At 42.1% G+C, this 19538-nt stretch overlaps 3 protein-coding genes across 21 annotated transcripts in view; 2 read left to right on the forward strand and 1 right to left on the reverse strand.

Moving 5' to 3' along the window:
- The window catches only part of LOC122837298 (rho guanine nucleotide exchange factor 9), a 59644-nt gene extending 47692 nt beyond the window's left edge, over window positions 1-11952 (forward strand). For 8 of the 18 annotated variants that reach the window (XM_044127560.1, XM_044127554.1, XM_044127555.1 and 5 more), the window contains 4 exons: window positions 314-445; window positions 2037-2280; window positions 2568-2636; window positions 6222-11952. In XM_044127560.1, coding sequence (XP_043983495.1) covers window positions 314-445; window positions 2037-2280; window positions 2568-2636; window positions 6222-6397 — 621 coding nt within the window. In that variant the 3' untranslated portion in view covers window positions 6398-11952. Of the gene's footprint in view, window positions 1-313; window positions 446-2036; window positions 2281-2567; window positions 2660-4359; window positions 4428-6221 lie in introns of all 18 variants that reach the window. The other 10 variants (XM_044127557.1, XM_044127561.1, XM_044127559.1 and 7 more) reach the window with 2 other exon arrangements.
- Window positions 11953-13108: 1156 nt separating this feature from the next.
- Window positions 13109-19192, reverse strand: asb12b (ankyrin repeat and SOCS box-containing 12b). The gene is made up of 4 exons (XM_044127584.1): window positions 19050-19192; window positions 18636-18960; window positions 13632-14160; window positions 13109-13543 (listed from the first exon to the last, which is right to left on the reverse strand). Exons 2-4 carry the CDS (start codon window positions 18918-18920, stop codon window positions 13398-13400), a joined length of 960 nt encoding a protein of 319 aa, XP_043983519.1. The 5' UTR covers window positions 18921-18960; window positions 19050-19192; the 3' UTR covers window positions 13109-13397.
- LOC122837300 (moesin-like) overlaps window positions 14101-19538 on the forward strand; it is a 43558-nt gene continuing 38120 nt past the window's right edge. Inside the window, exons 1-2 of one of the 2 annotated variants that reach the window (XM_044127578.1) lie at window positions 14101-14187; window positions 16824-17003. The gene's annotated coding sequence lies outside the window, so the exon portion shown is untranslated. Of the gene's footprint in view, window positions 14188-14274; window positions 14729-16823; window positions 17004-19538 lie in introns of those variants that run through there. The other variant, XM_044127576.1, reaches the window with a different exon arrangement.

Raw genomic sequence — 19538 nt, forward strand, 5'->3', positions numbered from 1 at the left:
CTTCAAAAACAGTTTTTACGTGATGATTTTAATAAATATTACTGATTTAAGAGAAAATCATAATAGCACCTAAAAGAGAAAGTGAGCTAAAGGTCATGTTTGATGCTTTTGTCTTTCTCGAATTGCAGCTCAATGGCTAGCTCCCATTTTATGACAGCACAGAAATGTGAAAGCTCCCTCAGAGCCACAAAAACCATTACATAAGTGCCTTCCAAAGGCAGAGAACGTGTAGCTATGATTAGTAAATTGACTGTAAGTGCACTAAGTACCAGTCTCCCTTTAATTAGTTAAGTTTTTCTGTGATTGTATCTAGGGAGATGATATTTTAGACAGGAGCTCTGAGCTTATCTACACCGGGGAGTTGTCATGGATCTATCAGCCGTATGGACGCAGCCAGCAGCGAGTCTTCTTCCTCTTTGATCACCAGCTGGTGCTCTGTAAGAAGGTAAGCGCTTTTTCTTCTTCTTCTTTTTTTGTTGTCTATTTCAACTTCTTTTGTTTTTATTTCTGCTCTTGTATGGGTGTAAACAAGCCGGCTGCAAAAACACAAATCCCCCCGTTTGTGCTCCAGCGAGTTGCAGTATCACATGGCTGGCGAAGAGGGGATGCTTGAACGCAGTATGACTCCACACAACCTTAGCGAGGAGTTGAAAATAGATTACATAACGCTGCATGAGACACACCAGTCCTCTGGGAAGACGCATTCAAATCCTCGGCGCATTTCACAAAATGGGAGCTGTGGTCGTTTGGGCTCTAATGCACTTGGGCTGTTATTCTTCCTGTCAAACGAATGTTTACGCTCAGATGGACTCGATACACTCACCGAGAAGGAGACACAAATACAGATGGACACACAGACACACACACACACACACACACGCATTCACACACACAGATCACTGCATTAACACAGGCAGAGGAGCAACAGTTTCATCACAGCGCAGACGCATGGAAAAAAAATGAAAAGGAAAATAGACATGTTGTCCTTCTGTTTTTCCACCCTTCAGTTCCCTCAGTTGAAACTCTCTGGCACTCATAATTAACCCCGGTATTTTGTTGGGTCTTTATGTAACTGTTCTTTTCCTCCCAGTGTGGATTCTGCCTCAATATGTTCTAAATTATAAATTCCAGTCTATTTTCTGATTATTTAATATCTGGCATCGGCAGTACAATGTGTGCTCGAGATCCTAGCATCCCTTAAGTAGCATCAGAGCAGAAGCATTTTGTACTCCTCTACCTCTTCATCGCATATTATAATAATCAACACAACATCTGCATTTGTCTTTCTATGTTAATAACTAATAAATAGTTTGCCTTCTTTTTTTAAGGTAAAGAGGCTCGTGCTAAGAAAGGATTGGGTTTTTTTTTTTTTGGTTTGGGGAGTGCAGAACAAATTTGCATGTACTCTTTTACGTTTTCAAAAAGATAGTATTGTATTTTAGATTTTATGAGATAAAGAAGAGAAAGAGGAGCCTAATGCTGAACCAGGAGGAAAAGAAATTAATGTCATAATAAATTAAGATTAGCTCAATAATTTCCATTTTGGTGGTTAATATTTTGTTTAGAGAGACATTGTAATAAAGTTTATTTATGGCTTTGGTTGTAAGAAGTTTTTACTTCCAGTTTGTTTCTTGTTTTTGGTTGTTGTGTTTATTTTGAATATTTAAAACACCTTCTAGTTACAAAATTGTGGTTTATTGGTCTGTGAGAGGATGAACATGCATTATTACACCTCTATCAGTATAATACTTCAACATGGTCTCAAAACAGCACTAATGTTTACCACAATAATTACTGGGACAATTTATTGTTATCCTGACAGACCTACTTACAAATTAAAATCTGGAAAGTATCCATTTGTATTTACCCTCCTTTACCTTGACACAACCCAGTAAAATTCATTGCGACTAATTCAGACGTCCACCTGTGTGCAATTCATACCTAGACGTTCTGCATTGTCATGATTTAGTGCCTTCAAGAGACGCTAAAGGAAAAGCAGCTGCTCTCACTGAAACCCTCTTCTCTGTCTTCACCAGGACCTGATACGCCGGGACATACTCTACTACAAGGGCCGCATCGACATGGATCGCTACGAAGTCCGGGACGCCATCGACGGGCGGGACGACGACTTTAACGTCAGCGTTAAGAACGCTTTCAAGTTGTTCAACAAAGACAGCGAGGAGATCCACATCTTCCTGGCCAAAAAGCCAGAAGAGAAGATCCGCTGGCTCAGGGCCTTCCACGAAGAGCGGAAGATGGTGCAAGAGGACGAGAAAATTGGTAATCACACACCCACTGTAGCTTCCAGTGTAGGATCAATTGTTTGATATAAAGTTGCAAACCAAAACAAACAAACAAAAATAACCACTGCAAAATAAATCAACACTAGTTCGGACGTGCTGGACTCTGTTCAGGATGAAACAAATGACTCATAAAAGATGCGTCATGAGGATCGCAGAAGATTTTTGATTTGTCTCTGACTTAAATCTGTTTCTGCTTCTGCAAAAGACAACCTTCGGCTCCAATCGACCGTTGATGTCTGACCAAATTCCTGTGCTGCCGTTTAGGTTTCGAGATCTCTGAGTACCAGAAGCGACAGGCAGCCATGACAGTGAGAAAGGTGACCAAACAGAAAGGTGAGGCAACAAGAAGATACCAGGTGATTTTCCCTTTTTGTTTTGTTCTCCTCACTGATCTACTCTGTCTTCTCATCGCTGTTTACTCTGTCTTTAATAACCTGCTCTCCTTTTTTGCTTTCTGCACCCTGTTTAACACATGCCTTGTTTCTGAGTGGAAATAGGCCAGTCTTGGACCCAGTAACCCAGAACAGTCAAGAGATTATGGTTACTCGTTGTACTACAGCGCCCTCCTCTCCTGTTGGCACCAGTAGCAAACGTGTGAAAAACCTTAAAATAAATCTTTTTCTTTTTCTTTTTTTTTTGCAGCAGCAGCATAATCTCACACTGAGAAATGGAAGAAAAATCCGACCTTGTGGTGTTTTTTTTAGCCACTCCTACCAATTTTGATCAAATAAATGTAAAATCTTGATACAAGTAAGGAGCTGCAGCCCTAAAATGTTACATATCTACAGTCAGAGCATCAATTAAAAGTTTAATGTGACTCTGTGAGAAACAAACCGCCTCAATGACCTGTTTGCGTTTTTACTGTATGCAAAGCAAGCTGGATTATAAGAAACGTAAAAACAAACCCTCCAATGATTAATGCTGCAGCAGCAACAAGACGCACTTTGGGCTCACCAGGTCTCCATAAAGTCCACTGAACACTATCCACATGCCCACTGGTTGACAAAAAAAAAAAGCCTTTCCTGTTCTACAATCACATATCTAAGATTCTGTCCAAAGCCATCTCAGTCCTATAGAAAACCTGAGGTGAGCAGAAGAGAGGAGATTATGTCCAACAGGCTCCAGATTCTGCAGAGAGGAGTAGTCAAAGATCCGTCTCTCTGCATGTTCTCCCTATTTTTAGTAAACAGGCAAATTGCTGCCCTATTGGCAAATGAGGCTATTCAAACTCTTAACCCCAGGGGTGTAAGCAATTCCAGGACCGGTTATTCTGCTTGAAACAATCACTAAAAAACTTAAAAGTAAGTTCAAATATGAGATTATTCTCCTGCAAAGAAGCATGAATTTATTTCAGGGCATTTCCCACACATTTTCCAGGGATGCCAACAATCATGGAGGGTGCTGTATATCTTAACACCTTCCGTCTGAGTCAAGCGTTAGTCAGCAGTACAAGTTGGAAAAGCAGCCGTTAAGCATCAATGAAAAGACAGAGGGCTGTTTGCATGAAGTTTAAAGGATGATCCCAGTCTTCAGGACATGTGGGTCCTGTGCCACGCTTGTCTAGACGCCATTAATAGTAGCGCTCTAGACGCGTTTCTCTCCCTCTCTGAGCTGGAAGGTGTTTGGTATAGCTTCCGATTGCCTGTGAATGCAGATTTCGGCTCTGCACTTTTTGCCCGTGTCATTGGGACGGGGATAACTGCCAAACATGCAACGGTGAGCTCGATAGCAGAAGAACACGTCAAAGAAACCCGTTTTTTTCTCCAACTGTACGGAGCACCCACATGCCCTGACTTGCTGGCATCAGTCCTTTAAGATTTAGCCATTTAAACTGCTAGGCTAGATGTTTGTACATTTACCATTACCGATGTTCTTGCCAGATAAGCATGACCATCCATTTACGGTATCGATGAAGTAATAACTAGAGCTGGAATGTTCTCTCTGATGCTAGGAATCCCCTCCCCCGTAGATGTCTGCGAGAAGTAAATGTTGTGTGTTTCTAAGTGCTGTATGTGTACGTGGCTGGCACAAGGTGAAGTACTTTCTTGAATTTCAGATTCATTTATAGATTTCATCTTGAGAAAGAGGGCCATGTTGTATGGACATGGTTTGAAAATGATAAAGGTATATGCATTAGAGTTTTCCTTAGAGCTAGCACAATAAGATGCCATGGCAACTGCTAAGCAGCATTGGAAGGTGTTGTGTTTATAACGTTGGCACTGGAGCATGCAATCACTGTCCAATCTGTTTACAAGCATTATCTTGACAATCCAAGATAAACAGCCTCTACTAACACAAATAGATCCAACCTCTCCGACTGCTAAAACAGAAGACACCGTTTCTCATCTCTTTGGGTTTGTTTTATTTTGCTAAGATGCCATGGCAACTTTTTCAATATTTCATCTTCAAATTCTGATTCCTTATCCCTCCTAGCATAGCTGTGATGCTTGTAGACTGTAGCTCAACGACATCGTAGACTGTAGATTAGTGCATATTAAAATGCTTTCTGTTGGCTCTACTTTCTCCACCTGTGTGTGTGTGTGTGTGTGTGTCTGCGTGTGTGTGTGTGGTGCGTGCAAGTGTCAAACGGTGCTATTCAAACCAAGGCAAAGACAACAATCTCGGGAGAACAGACTCCAAATGCCTGTCAGTTCTCCCGTTGTGCTGCCTCAGAGTTTGTTTGAATAGCATCGCCGTCCTCCACTGTGTCATCGCTACAGCTGAATTTCACATTTCTGCCGATTCAGCTTTCATCGTTTTGACCAGAGCGTACCATGTATCAAGATTAAATATGCAGGAATGATAACTGGTAGCTAATCTTGTTCGCCTGCGTGCCTGTTTTCTGTGTGACGCATGTCTTGATGTTGTGGTGATGTCCGAGATGCACCGCTTAAAGTTTGGTGGCCAAATTCCGACTTGTGTAAAACGTGAACCTGGCGACGACGGTTTTAGTCGATTCTAATATCTCTGTGTAAAACTGCACGATTTCAGGCTTTATTTACATTGCTAAATCAATTATTATTATGTTTGTAATTCAGTGTTTTCTTTTTAATTGGGTCGAGTTTACAAACCATTTCGGTACTTTGAATATCGTAGTTACTCTCAAAGAGCCCATGGATAAAAAAAAGTAAATTAAAGAAACGTACAATTTAATAGCTTTATTGGCTTCAAAACAAATTCATATCTGGAACAGTGTGACATTTTGACTTGAAAACTGAATGAATCATAGACGTATAGAGATAGCTGACCATTTTTTTATTTTATTTTATCAGGAGCAGAAGTGATATTACAGTCACGTAAAACAGGCTTTTACTATTATTTCTTGGTCAAAGAGAGATAATTATGGAGTTCAGCTTTGTATATTAACAATAGGACTCACATTCTTACTTCAACAATGCGATTTTCAAAAATGCACCAACATTTCAAAACTCAGCATGAGACCCAAAAGATTGAAAGAATAAGAGAGGTCTCACTCTCTCGAACTCGTTTTTTCTTTGAAATTGAAGAAAACATTTAGCTTTTCAATCTACTCTTCCTGACTCCCTACTTAAACACCTGCCTGATACCACAAGTAGTTTGGGTCTCCTCCATTCAGTAACAGCGTCCACACTGAAAAGTCTCGTCGTCGGCACAACGCGGTTGCGTTCGAGTGTTGCTTTCACTCATCGGAAAACGATTGGATTTGTCTGTTTCGGGACAGTCTGGCCACCAGCATGTTTATCGCTGCATCTCTGGTTGTTTTTCCTGTTTCATACATGAAACTGATGATGTTTCCCCTTTGCTGCCTCCTTTCTTCTTCTCTTCTTCTTCTTCTTTTCTGCTTTGTGATCTGCACCGCTTCCTTACCCCTATCTCAACCCCCACCCCCCAAAATCCCTCGAACCCCTTGCTTGTTTTTATTTGCACCTGCCTTCCCAGGTGTGAACAGGTGCACGCCCCCCTCATACCCGCCCCCGCAGGACCCCCTCAGCGCGGGGCAGTATGAGGTAACGGAGGACATGGCACAAGGAGAGGTTTTTGAATTCAGTCAATCCAAAAGAGGCCAGGGGCCTTTCTGGCAGAATTTTAGTAGATTAGCTCCATTTAAGAAATAAACACAGACTCTTCTGAAGGACCAGCTATTTTTCTTAGAAGCACTAAACACTGGATGATTACGTCCCATGATGAAGAAAATACAACCACCACAAACACACAGGAGACTCTGAAGTTAAGGACCAATGTTACTATATGATTTGATCGGAAACACCAAGAGGACTTTGAGACTTGAGTTTAAAAAGTGAGGAAAAAGAAAAAAAAAAAGACACACCTTTACAACAATTCTTCTTTGTTAGCAACGTCATCACGCTTCTACTCCAGCTGACTCTGCAGTCACAGACTCTATCCCTCCGATTCTACACATTCACACCTTCTGAATGTTCTGGAGTTATTAAGATTGTTAAATGATTTCGTTTTGAGCCCATCGTCGTCCATCGTCATCGTCATCATCTGGAAACAGCAAGCCTTCAAGGTTAAGTTGGGTCGGTCCTCGTGGGAGCGAGACCTCGCCGCGTCGTGATCCCTCTGAATGTGAGCTTGATGGATGACACGGGAACCCGATGGGCTCGGGACCCGCCCAGCTCGACAATCCCAGACGGATCTATGCTCCACTGAAACCATCCATCCTCACTTACTTATGAAAGCCCCTCTTCATTTTATTTATTTTTTATGTTTGCCCCCAAGTCTTCCCTTCCTGCTCCTCTTGTCCTCTCTATCTCCCGCTCCACCTCCTCGGCTTCTTGTGAGCCGGTGGCTCACAGAGGAAGAGTTTCATTCTTTGGGAAACTTGCCATTGGCCATGATATGACAGGTCAGGGAACAAATCAATAGTCGGAACATCAATAGAATATTTACATCCTCTCGCCAACTCCTCGTGACAGGGTATTCACATCGGCTCACAGTGATGCTCAGCGCGTCCCGCTCAGATGAGCCGTCTGCGAGCAGGAGATAGGCAGGGTATGGTCCGCCCGCCTTGCGTCACAGCCCCCCACACCGCCACTCTCCCCAGAGACCACCCCTGTAGCACTGTGCTGGCAGCTTACTGGGAGTTTGGAAAAGAGCACAGCCTACCTCCAGAAATGAGCAGTAAAAGTCAAGTTGATGCATCGGCCAAGGTCCAGAACGAAAAAACCCCAAAACAAAACAAAAAAAATAAATATAATAAATATATATATATATATCACGCTAAAGAAAAAAACTAGGAAAAAAAACAACGATAAACGGACTTCTTGAGTTGATTTTGTAACGTTCACGCTGTTAAATATATCCAGCCTGAGTTCTTCTGCTCTTATTTCAATACAAGGGATACAAATATGCAATGCTACAGAGTGGAGAAATTAGCCAGGATCCCAACCGGCACACTGGTTAAGGACATTCGGAGTCTGTTCGGATTTTTAAAAAGTCAATACCATGATGGGAGGGGGAACGAAAAGGTGTATTTAATCTGTAGCATGCACCGTCCCTCCTGACAGATTTGTTAATCTCTTAACACTTTGAATCTTCCCCCCCATCCCCCCTTTCCTTCACGTCGCTTTCCAAATCTGATCCGTGTTTCTGGCAGTTAGCTCTGGCAGTTAGTTAGTTAGTGATTTACAAAGGACCGATCCCCGATCAGATTGATTTGTTTAATCAACAAAGTCCCTGCGGCTGCTTTGGGAGAGAGATCCTCGCCGTCCCTCTGGCGAGGCGTTCAGATAAGGGAGGATATCTGAGGAGGGGAAAAGAAACAAAACAAAACAAAAAGAAAAAACGATTGACACTCATCACGAAGGCGTAATTCTACTCTAGGAATGTAAGTGAACCATCTGTCCATGCTGTGTGATCATGTTTTGACCTCAGAACTGCATTTTCTGTTGGATTCTACAGTGCATATACAGTATGACAATTGTGCAATGTGATATATCATTATATATCTTCACTACTCACTTACGGTGTGCTGTGAAAGAGATTAATATCGTTCTATGTCATTTTGTTTGCCTTCTTACGGGCCTTATAACCTTTCGGAAACGAGACCTTAGGCTTGCTTTGTATGTCGTGCAATTTATGTTTGAGTAAAGGAAGTTGAGAAACGGGTGAGTCGGCTGCTGGTGTCTGTAGAGATGGCTCCCAGTGAGATTGTCTTGGAAGATTAACTCTCACGCCTGGCACAGCAAAGAGAAATGGTTCCCAGGCCATGATAACCTCAGGTCCCGTGCTACACCTATCCACCACCACCACCCTCCTCGCCCCTTACTCACCGCCCCTTCAGATCAACACACACGCACACACACAACCACACGCACGACACAAATGCACAATCACTTGCTGGCCCGTTCTGCTGCGGAGAAGAGAGATGCTATCTAACAGTGCCTTCCAGCATTCCACTAGTGATTATCTATTCAGTTTTCACTGGCAGATTTGAATTAGTCATGTATTTTCCCTTCGGTGCATTTCTTCCTTTCTCTCTTCTTCTAGTCCACACACTGGGAATTCCTCATCCCCACCGAATCCCCGGCTCCCGCCCCCACTCCAACTCCCAGTGCACCAAAACTCCAACAAATCCGACAATTGGTCAGGCCTTTCTACTCCCTCCCTCTCTCCCTCCCCACCACCACCACCCACTCCAGTAGTTACAGTGTTGTCTGACTGAAACACTTTATTATTGTCATTATTTTGTATTACACTCACATAGCTGCAATCAACTTGCACCAGAGAGGAAGTTTGTTCTAATTCCAGCTACGTGGAGTTCCATTGGTTATCTATATATCTCGCAGAAAGAGGATTTGATTTGAATTTAGAGTAGGAAACCGATTCACATTACTCAAGTTAGACTTCACATTTCAGAGTATATTATTAATAGTGAGTTATGAATCGAAAGAAGTCATCTATTTTAACTTTATCTGCTACACTCTGTAAATAGTGTAAAAAGAACAGATCATATATTTGGATATTTTGCGTTGGAGACGAATGTTGTTCCAGTTCTAGCGTGCGGTAGACCTCAGTACCCAGGTAAATGCATGCTTGTGGCATCCAATATTTTGCATGAGACTTAAGGCAACTCTTAACGGATTATTTACGTTCATCGAACGTCCGAACGCTTTTCTTTTCTCTTCTGTTTGTTGGTTTTCTTTCTTTCCCCTCCCCTCATAGCGGAACCATTCATTCGTGAAGCCATGCCATCTCACTAAAGGGAGTTGTTTTCTCTGTCCACCTGTATCCTGCTCACTTCACGCTCCGACGTTGTAGCCTGTGTTTTGTTTTGTTTTTTTATTTATTGCCACTTAGAGCAGCATGTCAGTCTCTCATGCTGAATCAAACATCTGTTAGGTGAAACGACAGACACCGATGGTCTCCGTGCCCAGATAAAGATGGGCGTTTTAACCCTTAGCTTTTCGTTTAGCACGCCTTTCTTTCATGCTGCAGACTGCTGGTTATTTTTATTTGACTTTATCGTGTTTTGTTTGGAGTGCCATCATCAAGCGGAGGCAAAACGGGTATAATTTTTCTATGACAATAGTGAACCAAATAGGAGTTAGCTCTGATCGCGGCTGTTTCGTGTATAGATTTGTAGTCGAGCAGAAGACATGAAAACACGTGGAAACCCCCCCTCCTCCTCTTTACACAAGCTAAAGCTAGATCCACCCATTGAAATCATTCTCTCTAGTTTAAGTAATGACTTGACATGGAAAATTTACTACTCTATTTATTGCTATCAGTATTAGGGTCATTAAGTTTGGGCCAAACAGTTTAAATAATGTATATATTGGGTTTGTTTATTCTTATATAACTTTCAATCTGACCTTTTAGGAGTCCTGAAGGACAGCCATCTGTCCACTTTGAGGTCTGTTTTATTTTATTTTTTTCCGTCTCTCTGCCCATGTAAGCCAAGTTAGCGGACGGAAATCCATTAGAGAAGGCTTCGATTTTTGTCATTCTTGGTTTTTTATTGTCCAGAGTTAACTTGAGCCATCCACGTTCAGCACAAAGTGCCGAGCAAAACTGTGAAAACATCTTGAACTTCTGCACCTTTTGTAACGTTACAGCTGCTAACTTTAATTCACTTTGTTGGGATTTTATTTGATACACCAACGCAATGCGCTGTGTTCTTGAGAGGCTGAATGATAGGTGCCTTGCTCAAATGAAAATCTGAAAGGTGTGGCAGACATATCTATGATACCCCTCAACCTTCCTAAATAAATCACGGGTGTTTCATTTTCATTTCGGGCCATTTCAAGATCACAACTATCCTCAAATTGCCAGTTGTAGCAGAAACTATTGATGAAACTACTTATTAACAAACTGTTAAAATATTAATAAGCAGCTTTCTTTACATTTAATGACAGCATCTTAAAATTTAATAATAATAATAATAATAATAATAATAATAATAAGCGTCTCTCAGGTTGATGTAATTTGTCAGTAAACAGGAAAAAAAATGCTTTAAAATCTGAGACTCTAAAAAGAAATATATTATTCAACAACACCCATAAACTTTCTCATTTGCAATGTACTCCTGACCAAGAATTCGTTTTTTGGCCGACTTGCGGAGTGATATTTGTGAGGAATAACACACACTATCAACAGCAAGACATGGTGGTGGCGGCGTCATGCTGTGGAGATGCTTCTCATCATTGGTTTTAGAGTACAATGGAATATGGATGGAGCTGAACGGAACAAAAAACAGGCTTGAAATTGAAGCGGAGGTTTACCTTACATCAGGACAACCACAATGAAAAAGCTAATGTCAAAAATGGCCCAGTCAAAGTCGACGTTTAAATCCGATTGAGAGTTTGTTGCAAGATTTTAAAACAAATGTTTACAAAAGCTCTTTGTTCAGCAGGAAACGGCAAAAAGGTGGCTGTATGACGAACTGGGTTTCGTCTAGAAATGCAGGCCATATTGGAAAAAGAGATATCTGTAAAAACAAAATAATAATAATAAGCAGTGTACCGTGCTTTCATCACTTCTCAATATGGCATAACCTTGTGTTGAACTTTCAGATAAAATCCCAATAATATACAGAGAAGTTTCTAGTTGTAATGTGACATAATTTGAGAAGAAGTACAGGATGTTTGGAAATGTTTTGCAAGGCACTGTCGCCGAATATTCAGTAGTAGTTCCTCACAGCTGATTATAGGGTCCTGTGTTGTTTCAGAGTAGTCAGGGTACAAAGTCTTCAACGAGCCATATATTCATGTGGTGTTTAGTGACGACGACAAGACTTCAATCCCCGCACTTGCAAACCTTTTCATTGTATATTACCATCAGGTTTGAGGTCCGGACTTTTTTTTTTTCCTGTCACAGAAAAATGTACTCCACATCTTTTTGACACCATATGCAAACAGTGTTTTTTTTTCCCTTTCCTTCTTTCTTTCTCATTTTCTTTGTTTCTCTCTTTCTTTCTTGCTGGCCTTTATTTGTTGTAGAAATGGATAAAAACCTGAAAAATAATGCCTATTCAATCCAGAAACTGTGAATGGGAGAGTGGAGATGTCAACTGTATGTACATTATATGTTTTGATGTAATCAGAAGCACTGGGAATATGTTGTACTTCGCTGTAAAGAAAAAAAAAATCAATCCATATCTGATATAGCTGTACTTTTGTTGAAAATAAAACCTCTACAGAACGCCGTGTGGAGGCATCAGTGTGTGTGTGTCTGTGTGAGAGAGAGTGTGGGGACGGTGGGGTTGCATTGTTGTTGAGTTTCCTGTCGCGTGACATCACCTCCTGTTTGTAGGAGCCGTTTCCAACACATGACACACTCACTCCAGGAGACATTACAAAGGAAAGATTAAAGGGCATGAGATAAACACAATCGCGTCACAGAAATAATAATAAAAATAAAAAATCAACACACTCCTAGCCACAAACGGCAGCTTGCGTATGACTCTGGTGCGATGAATAAGTAATGGGAGTTACGCAAACGTATATCTCCCTCTTGGCCACGCTGAATCGTAGGCTGTTCACTCCGCTTCCTGACGTTTTGAAGTCCAAAGACGCAAGATTTTTTTTTTCTTCTTCTTCTTCTCCTTCTTTTCTGCTGCCGGAGATCTGAGACATCCTGGTGAGCTACAGACAGCCCGTGCGTGTGGGTGCACGTGTCTTTTTTTTTCCAGTCGGGTCTAAATGCAGTGGGGTCTTGAAGCTGATGCAAAAACACACCATGGTTGGCTGATCCAAGCTGCCCATGAGGAGCCTCTAATGGGGACAGAAGCATTGTGCTGTGTGACTGTGGTCTCTAGTGGCCGGACACGGTGTTACACTTTACACATATTTTCCCCCCAACATGGACTCCATTTGGATAATCCTTTGTCCTAGTTGGTGAAACACAAAGAGATCTAAAGAGCCTGACCAGCCTGCATGATGTTTCGACAATGAACTTTTCCAGATGTTGCAACTAGACTGTAACCACATTATTCAATATATTTTCTGTTTTATGAGCTAGATTAAAGTAGTGCATGACTGTGGACAGATTGGGAAAGGATATAAATAAGATTCTGAAATGTGTACGCTGGTATTTCGTACATACCTTTAATCAACTTGTGCCAGAATATCTCAGTTTAAGCTTGACAAGATCCAACTGGGTTTGCAAGACAGCAAGATGGAAATGGATCTTCATGTTCTACTTTTTGTCGAACTTGAGTTTGAGCTATAAAATAGTGCAAAAAACGTCAGTATTTTGGAGATGTACCACAAAAAAAAATTTTTTTTTCATTAATTGCAGCTGTTACAGCAGCAGCAGATGATTTTACCATTCATTGACTCAGGGGTTGAATAAAACCAATACCACATCTTTAAAATTTTAATTTGACAAAGATGTAGAAAACCATGCATCACTGTTTTCCCCTCCACATTCTAATTATTCCCTTTTGTGTTTTACTCTATCACTCAAAATCGGACTAAAATCCACCAAAGTGTGGTTGTAGTTACAAAATGTGGATGAGTTCAAGGAGTGCGACAGGACAAAACTGCTGCTACAGTTTTTGTCTTGTCCTGCTCACTGAGGAAATTTGAGGGGGGGAAAAAAATCAAGCAAGCAAAATCGAACAACAGAAAAATCGGTAAACTCAAACTAAAATCACTCAGGTTCAGCGTTTATGTGCTTTAAGTAGTTCCTCAGGACCAGAGGTATGTCCAAACTGTCTATTGCAGGGTCCTTGTCGGCAAACGGGACGTGTCTTCGGATTGCCAGCCGAGCCTGTGACATCAGTGTTTTGGGACAAACTGTTTGGGTAAAAATGACAACTGTGAACCATTTGCAGAAGGACGTATTTAATTGAATCATACCGGAAGCTACATGTGTCAGACTCACCTCTCTCTCTGAGCAGCAGCAGTAGCGCTTCATTCTGCTTTGTAGTTTTGTCAATAATGAGTGTAGGTAGATAGACGTCTGCCCCGAAGTCTACGAGCAGCTGCATGTACTCCACCCCACAGCCATAACGGAGACACACCTCCACAACCGTCTTGGGTTGCTTGATCCTGGCCAGCATCTTCTCATCCGTGCAGTTATAGTTGGGGTTGGCCCCGTGTAGCAGGAGCAGCTTAAAGCAGCTCAGGTGTCCATAGACGGCTGAGATGTACAGGGGCCCCCTGCAGGCTGTGGCGTTGGAGGCCCACTCGGGGACCTTGGGCCGGACGTCCACCTCGGCTCCGAACCGCAGCAGCTCCCGGAGAACGTCTACGTCACCCTCCCTAGCGGCGGTCAGCACCGGGGAGCAGTTGTTGTACTGGCTGCCGTTGGGGTCGGCTCCCGCCTTCAGCAGGGCCGCCACGCAGTCCAAGTGTTTCCCACTCACAGCTGTGAACAGAGGCGTCTGGGCCTTCACATCCAAAACGTCTATCTGGATTTTGAAGGAAGGGGATGAGAGGTTAGTGTTACTTTCTGTGAGGAAATTCAGTTCTTTTAGGGTTACAGCAAGCTTGAAAACTGAAGCCCCGCATTCACACACCGATTCACCACAGTAAGGATGTGAGGTTAACACGACGTCCGCCAGTAATGGCTAGTTAGCCTGACCTTACAGGACACTCTGGGCTTTTTCGCCTTCACTTGGATTGACTCCAGTAGATTTTCTACCGGGCCAATCAGCGAACAGAAGGAGAGGTTGTGAACGGTGACGTTCATTTTCAGCGCTGTAGTCTGTCTGTAGTTTTAGCAATAAAAAGAAAATATATACATACACATTAAAAAATTTTTTACTAGTCTCATTAGGAGAATTTGGGAAACGATAAGTATTAAAATCCAAGAGATGGCAGTAGTGCAACACTAATTGATACACGCTGCCATTAAAATCTAAAGAAGAAGAAGTTTTGGCAGAGACATTGGAGGAAGTGAACAAAACCGTCCAGTCAGTGTTGGCTACGCTTCCAAAGCGCAGTGGAGGACGACTATTACAGCGCAGGTAATTTCAGGTAAGCTTATAACGCTGAACTGGAGCATCCTTAAAGGGCAACAGTTAGCTATTGGGTAAAATTCAAAACCTGGACACAATATACGCCTCCAGAAAGCAATAATTTCTCAATGGTCAAGAGCCCAGACCCTCTGCACGAAGCGAAGTGTAATACGATGAAGGAGCGTTTTCGCGCAGTTGTTTAATTCCAACTGAGTTTAGTGCAAATCTTTCAGGAAAATGGTCAAACCTTTGGATTTAAGAGATGCTAACGCTCACCTGCAGGTGGCACTATTTCTTACTTCTACTACAATTTTGCTTCTGATTTACTTCAAGTTATATTCCGAGATTTACGTGGCCACCAACAAAAAAGTGATATTGTAATATTTCTACAGTAGCACCGCAAATCAGCGATTTTGATTGCAAAAATCTCAAAATCGTGGAGGGACTGGTCAATGTGAGTAATATTATTTAATTTTAAAAAGTTAAAAAATTTTAAAGTTACTTATTGAATGCAGACTACTACTTATTAATATTTTAACAATTTGTTAATGGGTTTAATCAATACATTTTGGAACAACCGGCCCTTTCAGAACATACATATTAAAATGTAACCAATTGTCTGGAACTATTAAGGTGTTTCATTGGATTATTTTTTTTTTTCCAGAAATAGAATTTTTGATTCGTCTTCATTCGTATAGTAGCATACAGTAATGTCCAAAAGTTTAGAGACTGACAGAAGTAACCTTCAGTTTTTATGGGAGTTGACTGAGTTGCTATAAAAGGTGATTGAAATTGTACCTAATCCAGAAAGCGTGATTTAAACTGTTTTGACCATGTCCCTAAATGACCTCTTGGCATCACTTCAGTGGCTGCATAGTGAGGCCAAGAAGTTGCTTTGGAACATGTGATTGGTTTGTGTTTGAAGTCAATCGTCTTTTTTGAATGTTGGTTACCTGGAAGAAAACGTGTGCTGCTGTCATTGCTCTGCAACAAAAGGAGTAGACGGGTAAGAATGTTGCAGCTAAGGGGCTAACTAAGGATTAGTGTGTTTCTTCCTCAAGGAGAAAAACATGGAGGGGACAGACTGAAATACAGAAGGACACACCAGGATTGTTGTCTTCTGGATCTGGGAAAATGTGGAAGGAAAAAGGTGGATGCTAACATTAACACTGAAGCACTCAGACAATTTATGTTTGGGCTTGCCTCTTGTTATGTGCAAGAGAGTGACCTCACTCATGATTTTGCCTATTAAGTCTGCCCTGAGTAAGGAATGGGATCAAAATGTCCTCCAAGAGCAACTTTGCTCAATGATCCGGGAGCAATTTGATGATGATCACGGATTTTTCCGCCACAATGGAGCTCCATGCCGCAAGGCAAAAGGAAACAACAAAAGATCAAAACACTGAAATTATTGGTGGAAACACCTCCGAAGTAATCGAAAAACGTGTCATGCTTTGCCTAAATTTGATGAATTTCTCAACAAACAAAAAAATAAAAAAAAGAACCCCTCATTTGATAAATATAAAATGTGTATTTGTCAGAAATACCTGATTAAAGATGTAACACACTGAAGCAGTCTTAAACTTTGTGCTGCACAACTCCATACCTGCCAATTTCATGCAGTATCGAAGTGAACAGTTTTAGCAGTTCCTCAGTTTGTTCATGTTTGGGAAGAGTTTAGTCTGCGCAAGTACTGTGCATAAAGCCAAGCTTGTTGCAATAAAAAAAGGGGGGAAAATGTAGTTCATTAGGAGGCTTCTACAGCACGATGAGCTTCTAATGAGGGGGCAATATGCTAAGCCAATGGTCACAAGCGAGGACAGCAACACTGTTAAAAACTGCTGATTCACTCACCGGACGTGTTGGCTCTACCTAATCAATTCACTTTGTAGGGATGTGGATACAAAGTCATGCAGAACACACATTGTTCTCAAACTGTGCCCCAAGTTTGGTACACAGAATAAATCTCACTATTGACTGTTTCCAAGGTAAATACAATGAAGCTCATTAAGATAAAAAGCTAAAAAAAAAAACAACAAAACCCCGACGACAACAACAACAAACCCTCCTAAATGATGAGCTATTTAAAAACCCTGTGATCTGTGGTTTATCAGGAACTTCTCCAAGAGAATCAGAGTGAGGAAGCCTTTGAGAATACCCGTCACAAACAGGAAGAGGATGACAGAGGACACACAAGTGGTGCTGCTTTCCATTCACCTCTAAAGTTGGGCGCTTTAGGTCTGGGAATGACTTCAAGCTCAACTTTACTTCCTGTTTCACCTTCATAAAAACAGGTGAGATTTTCTAAATTATTTGCTCCGTTTAGCACTGCAGGGTTCTGAGATTAAAGTCAGAATTCTGACTTTAATCTAAGAATTCTGACTTTAATCTCAGAATTCTGACTTTAATCTCAGAATTCTGACAAGTCAGAATTGTTGTTTTTTTTTTCAGTGGCCCTAATCCTCTTCCGTAGTAGGTATAATCTGGTCATATTTTCAAATTTCCTATCTCCAAACTCAAAACCACGGTGGGCCGCTGGATGACTGCTACTACCACCGGTACTAACAGGTGTTCAGGGGGAAACCCTGCACTGCAAGCTAATAATGTGTATGTAAAATGAAGGAGCTTCCAAAGTACTTATGGGAAGTCTGAACACAGTTGCACTGAATTTAATTTCAGGGTATCAGGGAGCCTTAATACAAACGTAAAGCCACATTTTGAAGATTTTTCCTTCTACTTGTATATTTTTTTTTATACACTATTTAAAGGGACGGTTATGTATTTTAGAAACACATTGTGCTATAAACCGAGTCGTTCAGTTATGTTACCTTCAAAACGACTTATATATCAAAAAAAGACATTTGGCAGTGAGATTTGCTGCCTTGAAATTGCGCCTCTGTCTCTTTAAGAAGCTTCTACTCTTTCCGGCGCTCCGCCCCTTTGAACACGTCCTCGTAATGCTTCCCGTTATTCGTTTGCAGTCGTAAACGAATAACGTTTATAGGTAGTTCCTGTGGTGAGCTCAGCAGACTCTCAGTTCCACCAGGTGTTTGCTAATTGCTGCTGCTGCTGCTGCTGCTGCTAAGCCTGATGTAGTTGAGAAAAAATAAAGAAAGAACAAAAAAAAAAGAGAAGAAGAAGAAGGTGTGGGGTGAAGGGCGCTCTGTGAGGCGGAAGCTCGCCTGGAGACCGGAGCTGTGTGGAAACAGGCAGCGTTTTGTGAGCGCGAGCATTTCGACGCCCCCAGAATGGCATGCATGCAACACGCATGAACAGGATCAAGGCAAATCTCTCCAGATACGTCTCTGACGAGGGAATGACTTTAGAACGTGACATAAAGCACCAAAACGTGGATTTCACTTAATATTTCCTCCCCCTTTAACGTCAGGCTGCAACTTAGAGCAAAAAAATAATAATAATAATAATCTTTTGAAGTTTCTTTTTGTATTGGCTGCAAATACGTTTCATAGCAAGGCATCTTATTTGATTCTGAGGTCAAACTATATTTATAGTTTTGCTTCCTGGGGAGCTTTCTGTTCATTTTTCAACTTCTGTGTGACATATAATTAAACTGCATTCCTCAAGCAATCATGCAGCGGCTATTTAAAATAATGATTTATTTTCTTGCTTTTGTTGCTCCAAACATAACCCCGGCGAGCCGAGGCATCCGAGACGACTGTACTTTTTGGTACGAAGTGGCACTCTGTAAACAAAGTGCAGCAATTACTTCGCTACGCACGGCGTTATACTTAGACGTTTGATTCACGGCTCGTGTGAAAGTATTTATCGCGGCGGGCTTAAAATAGAGAAACAACAAGAAGAAAAAAACATCTGTGAATCGGTGCTGACTTCTTTTTCCATCTGAGCAAGTTTTCTCTTAATTGGATTTAATGCGATTTATGTCATTAAAAGCAATAGACACAAACCTCCGCCCCGTGCTCCAACAGGAGCTCCAGGCACCTCAGGCGTCCGAGGGCAGCGGCGGTGCGCAGGGGGGTCACCGGGACCCCCCAGCCGCTCGGAGCGTTGATGCGCCGCCGGTATTTCTCCTGGGCGAGGAGCTCGGAGAGCAGAGCTGCGTCGTCGGCGCCCACGGCGTCGTTCAAGGCCCGAGCCTCCTCGCCGTCCTCGTCCTCCTCCTTGGGCTGGAGCAGGGAGAAGATCTTCGATACGTCCATCAGACTCATGTTGACAGGCTGGCCCACGGCCATCGTGACACTCCGAGCAAAGACGGGGTCAGGACGACTTCATCTGCAAATCAGTTTTGCAGCTTGATTGCTTTTTTTTGTGTCAGTAGAACATAAACTTCACAGATTACTCAGAAAAGACGAGACCCCTACCTTAAGTTGCTTTTAGCCCCCCTGATGTCGGCGTTGTTAAAAGTAGGAAGCAAAGACAGAGAGGTCCTCCAAGAAGTGAGTTGTAAAAAGTGCAGTATTCCCGCTGCGTGTGCACGTGCGCCTGTGCGTGCGTGTTAACAATAGGGTGGGTAGAGGCTTCTTACTAGTGGGGGTCCACTGGGGGGCTAATTTTAGGCCACGCAGGGGCCTGGCTACACTTCCATTCTGGGAGAGTGAAGGCTCAGGTTTATAATTAGAAAGGTGATGCAGCTCTGACACTGTGGCTTGAGCATGACTTACTCCTCCCTCTTTCCCCACATAAAACCAAAATAAAGAATCACCTCATCGGGTGGACAGTTTTTGACAAGAACATCTTACTAAGTGAATAATATAAACTGGCCCTTTTGATTGATTGATTTTTTTGGTCGTTCTTTCCTGATTCCTCTAACTTGGTAACCGTCAGCTGTGAGGCCGTCGCGGAGAGGGGGA

The sequence above is a fragment of the Gambusia affinis genome, linkage group LG09 (assembly GCF_019740435.1).
Source record: "Gambusia affinis linkage group LG09, SWU_Gaff_1.0, whole genome shotgun sequence".
Lineage (NCBI taxonomy): Eukaryota > Metazoa > Chordata > Actinopteri > Cyprinodontiformes > Poeciliidae > Gambusia > Gambusia affinis.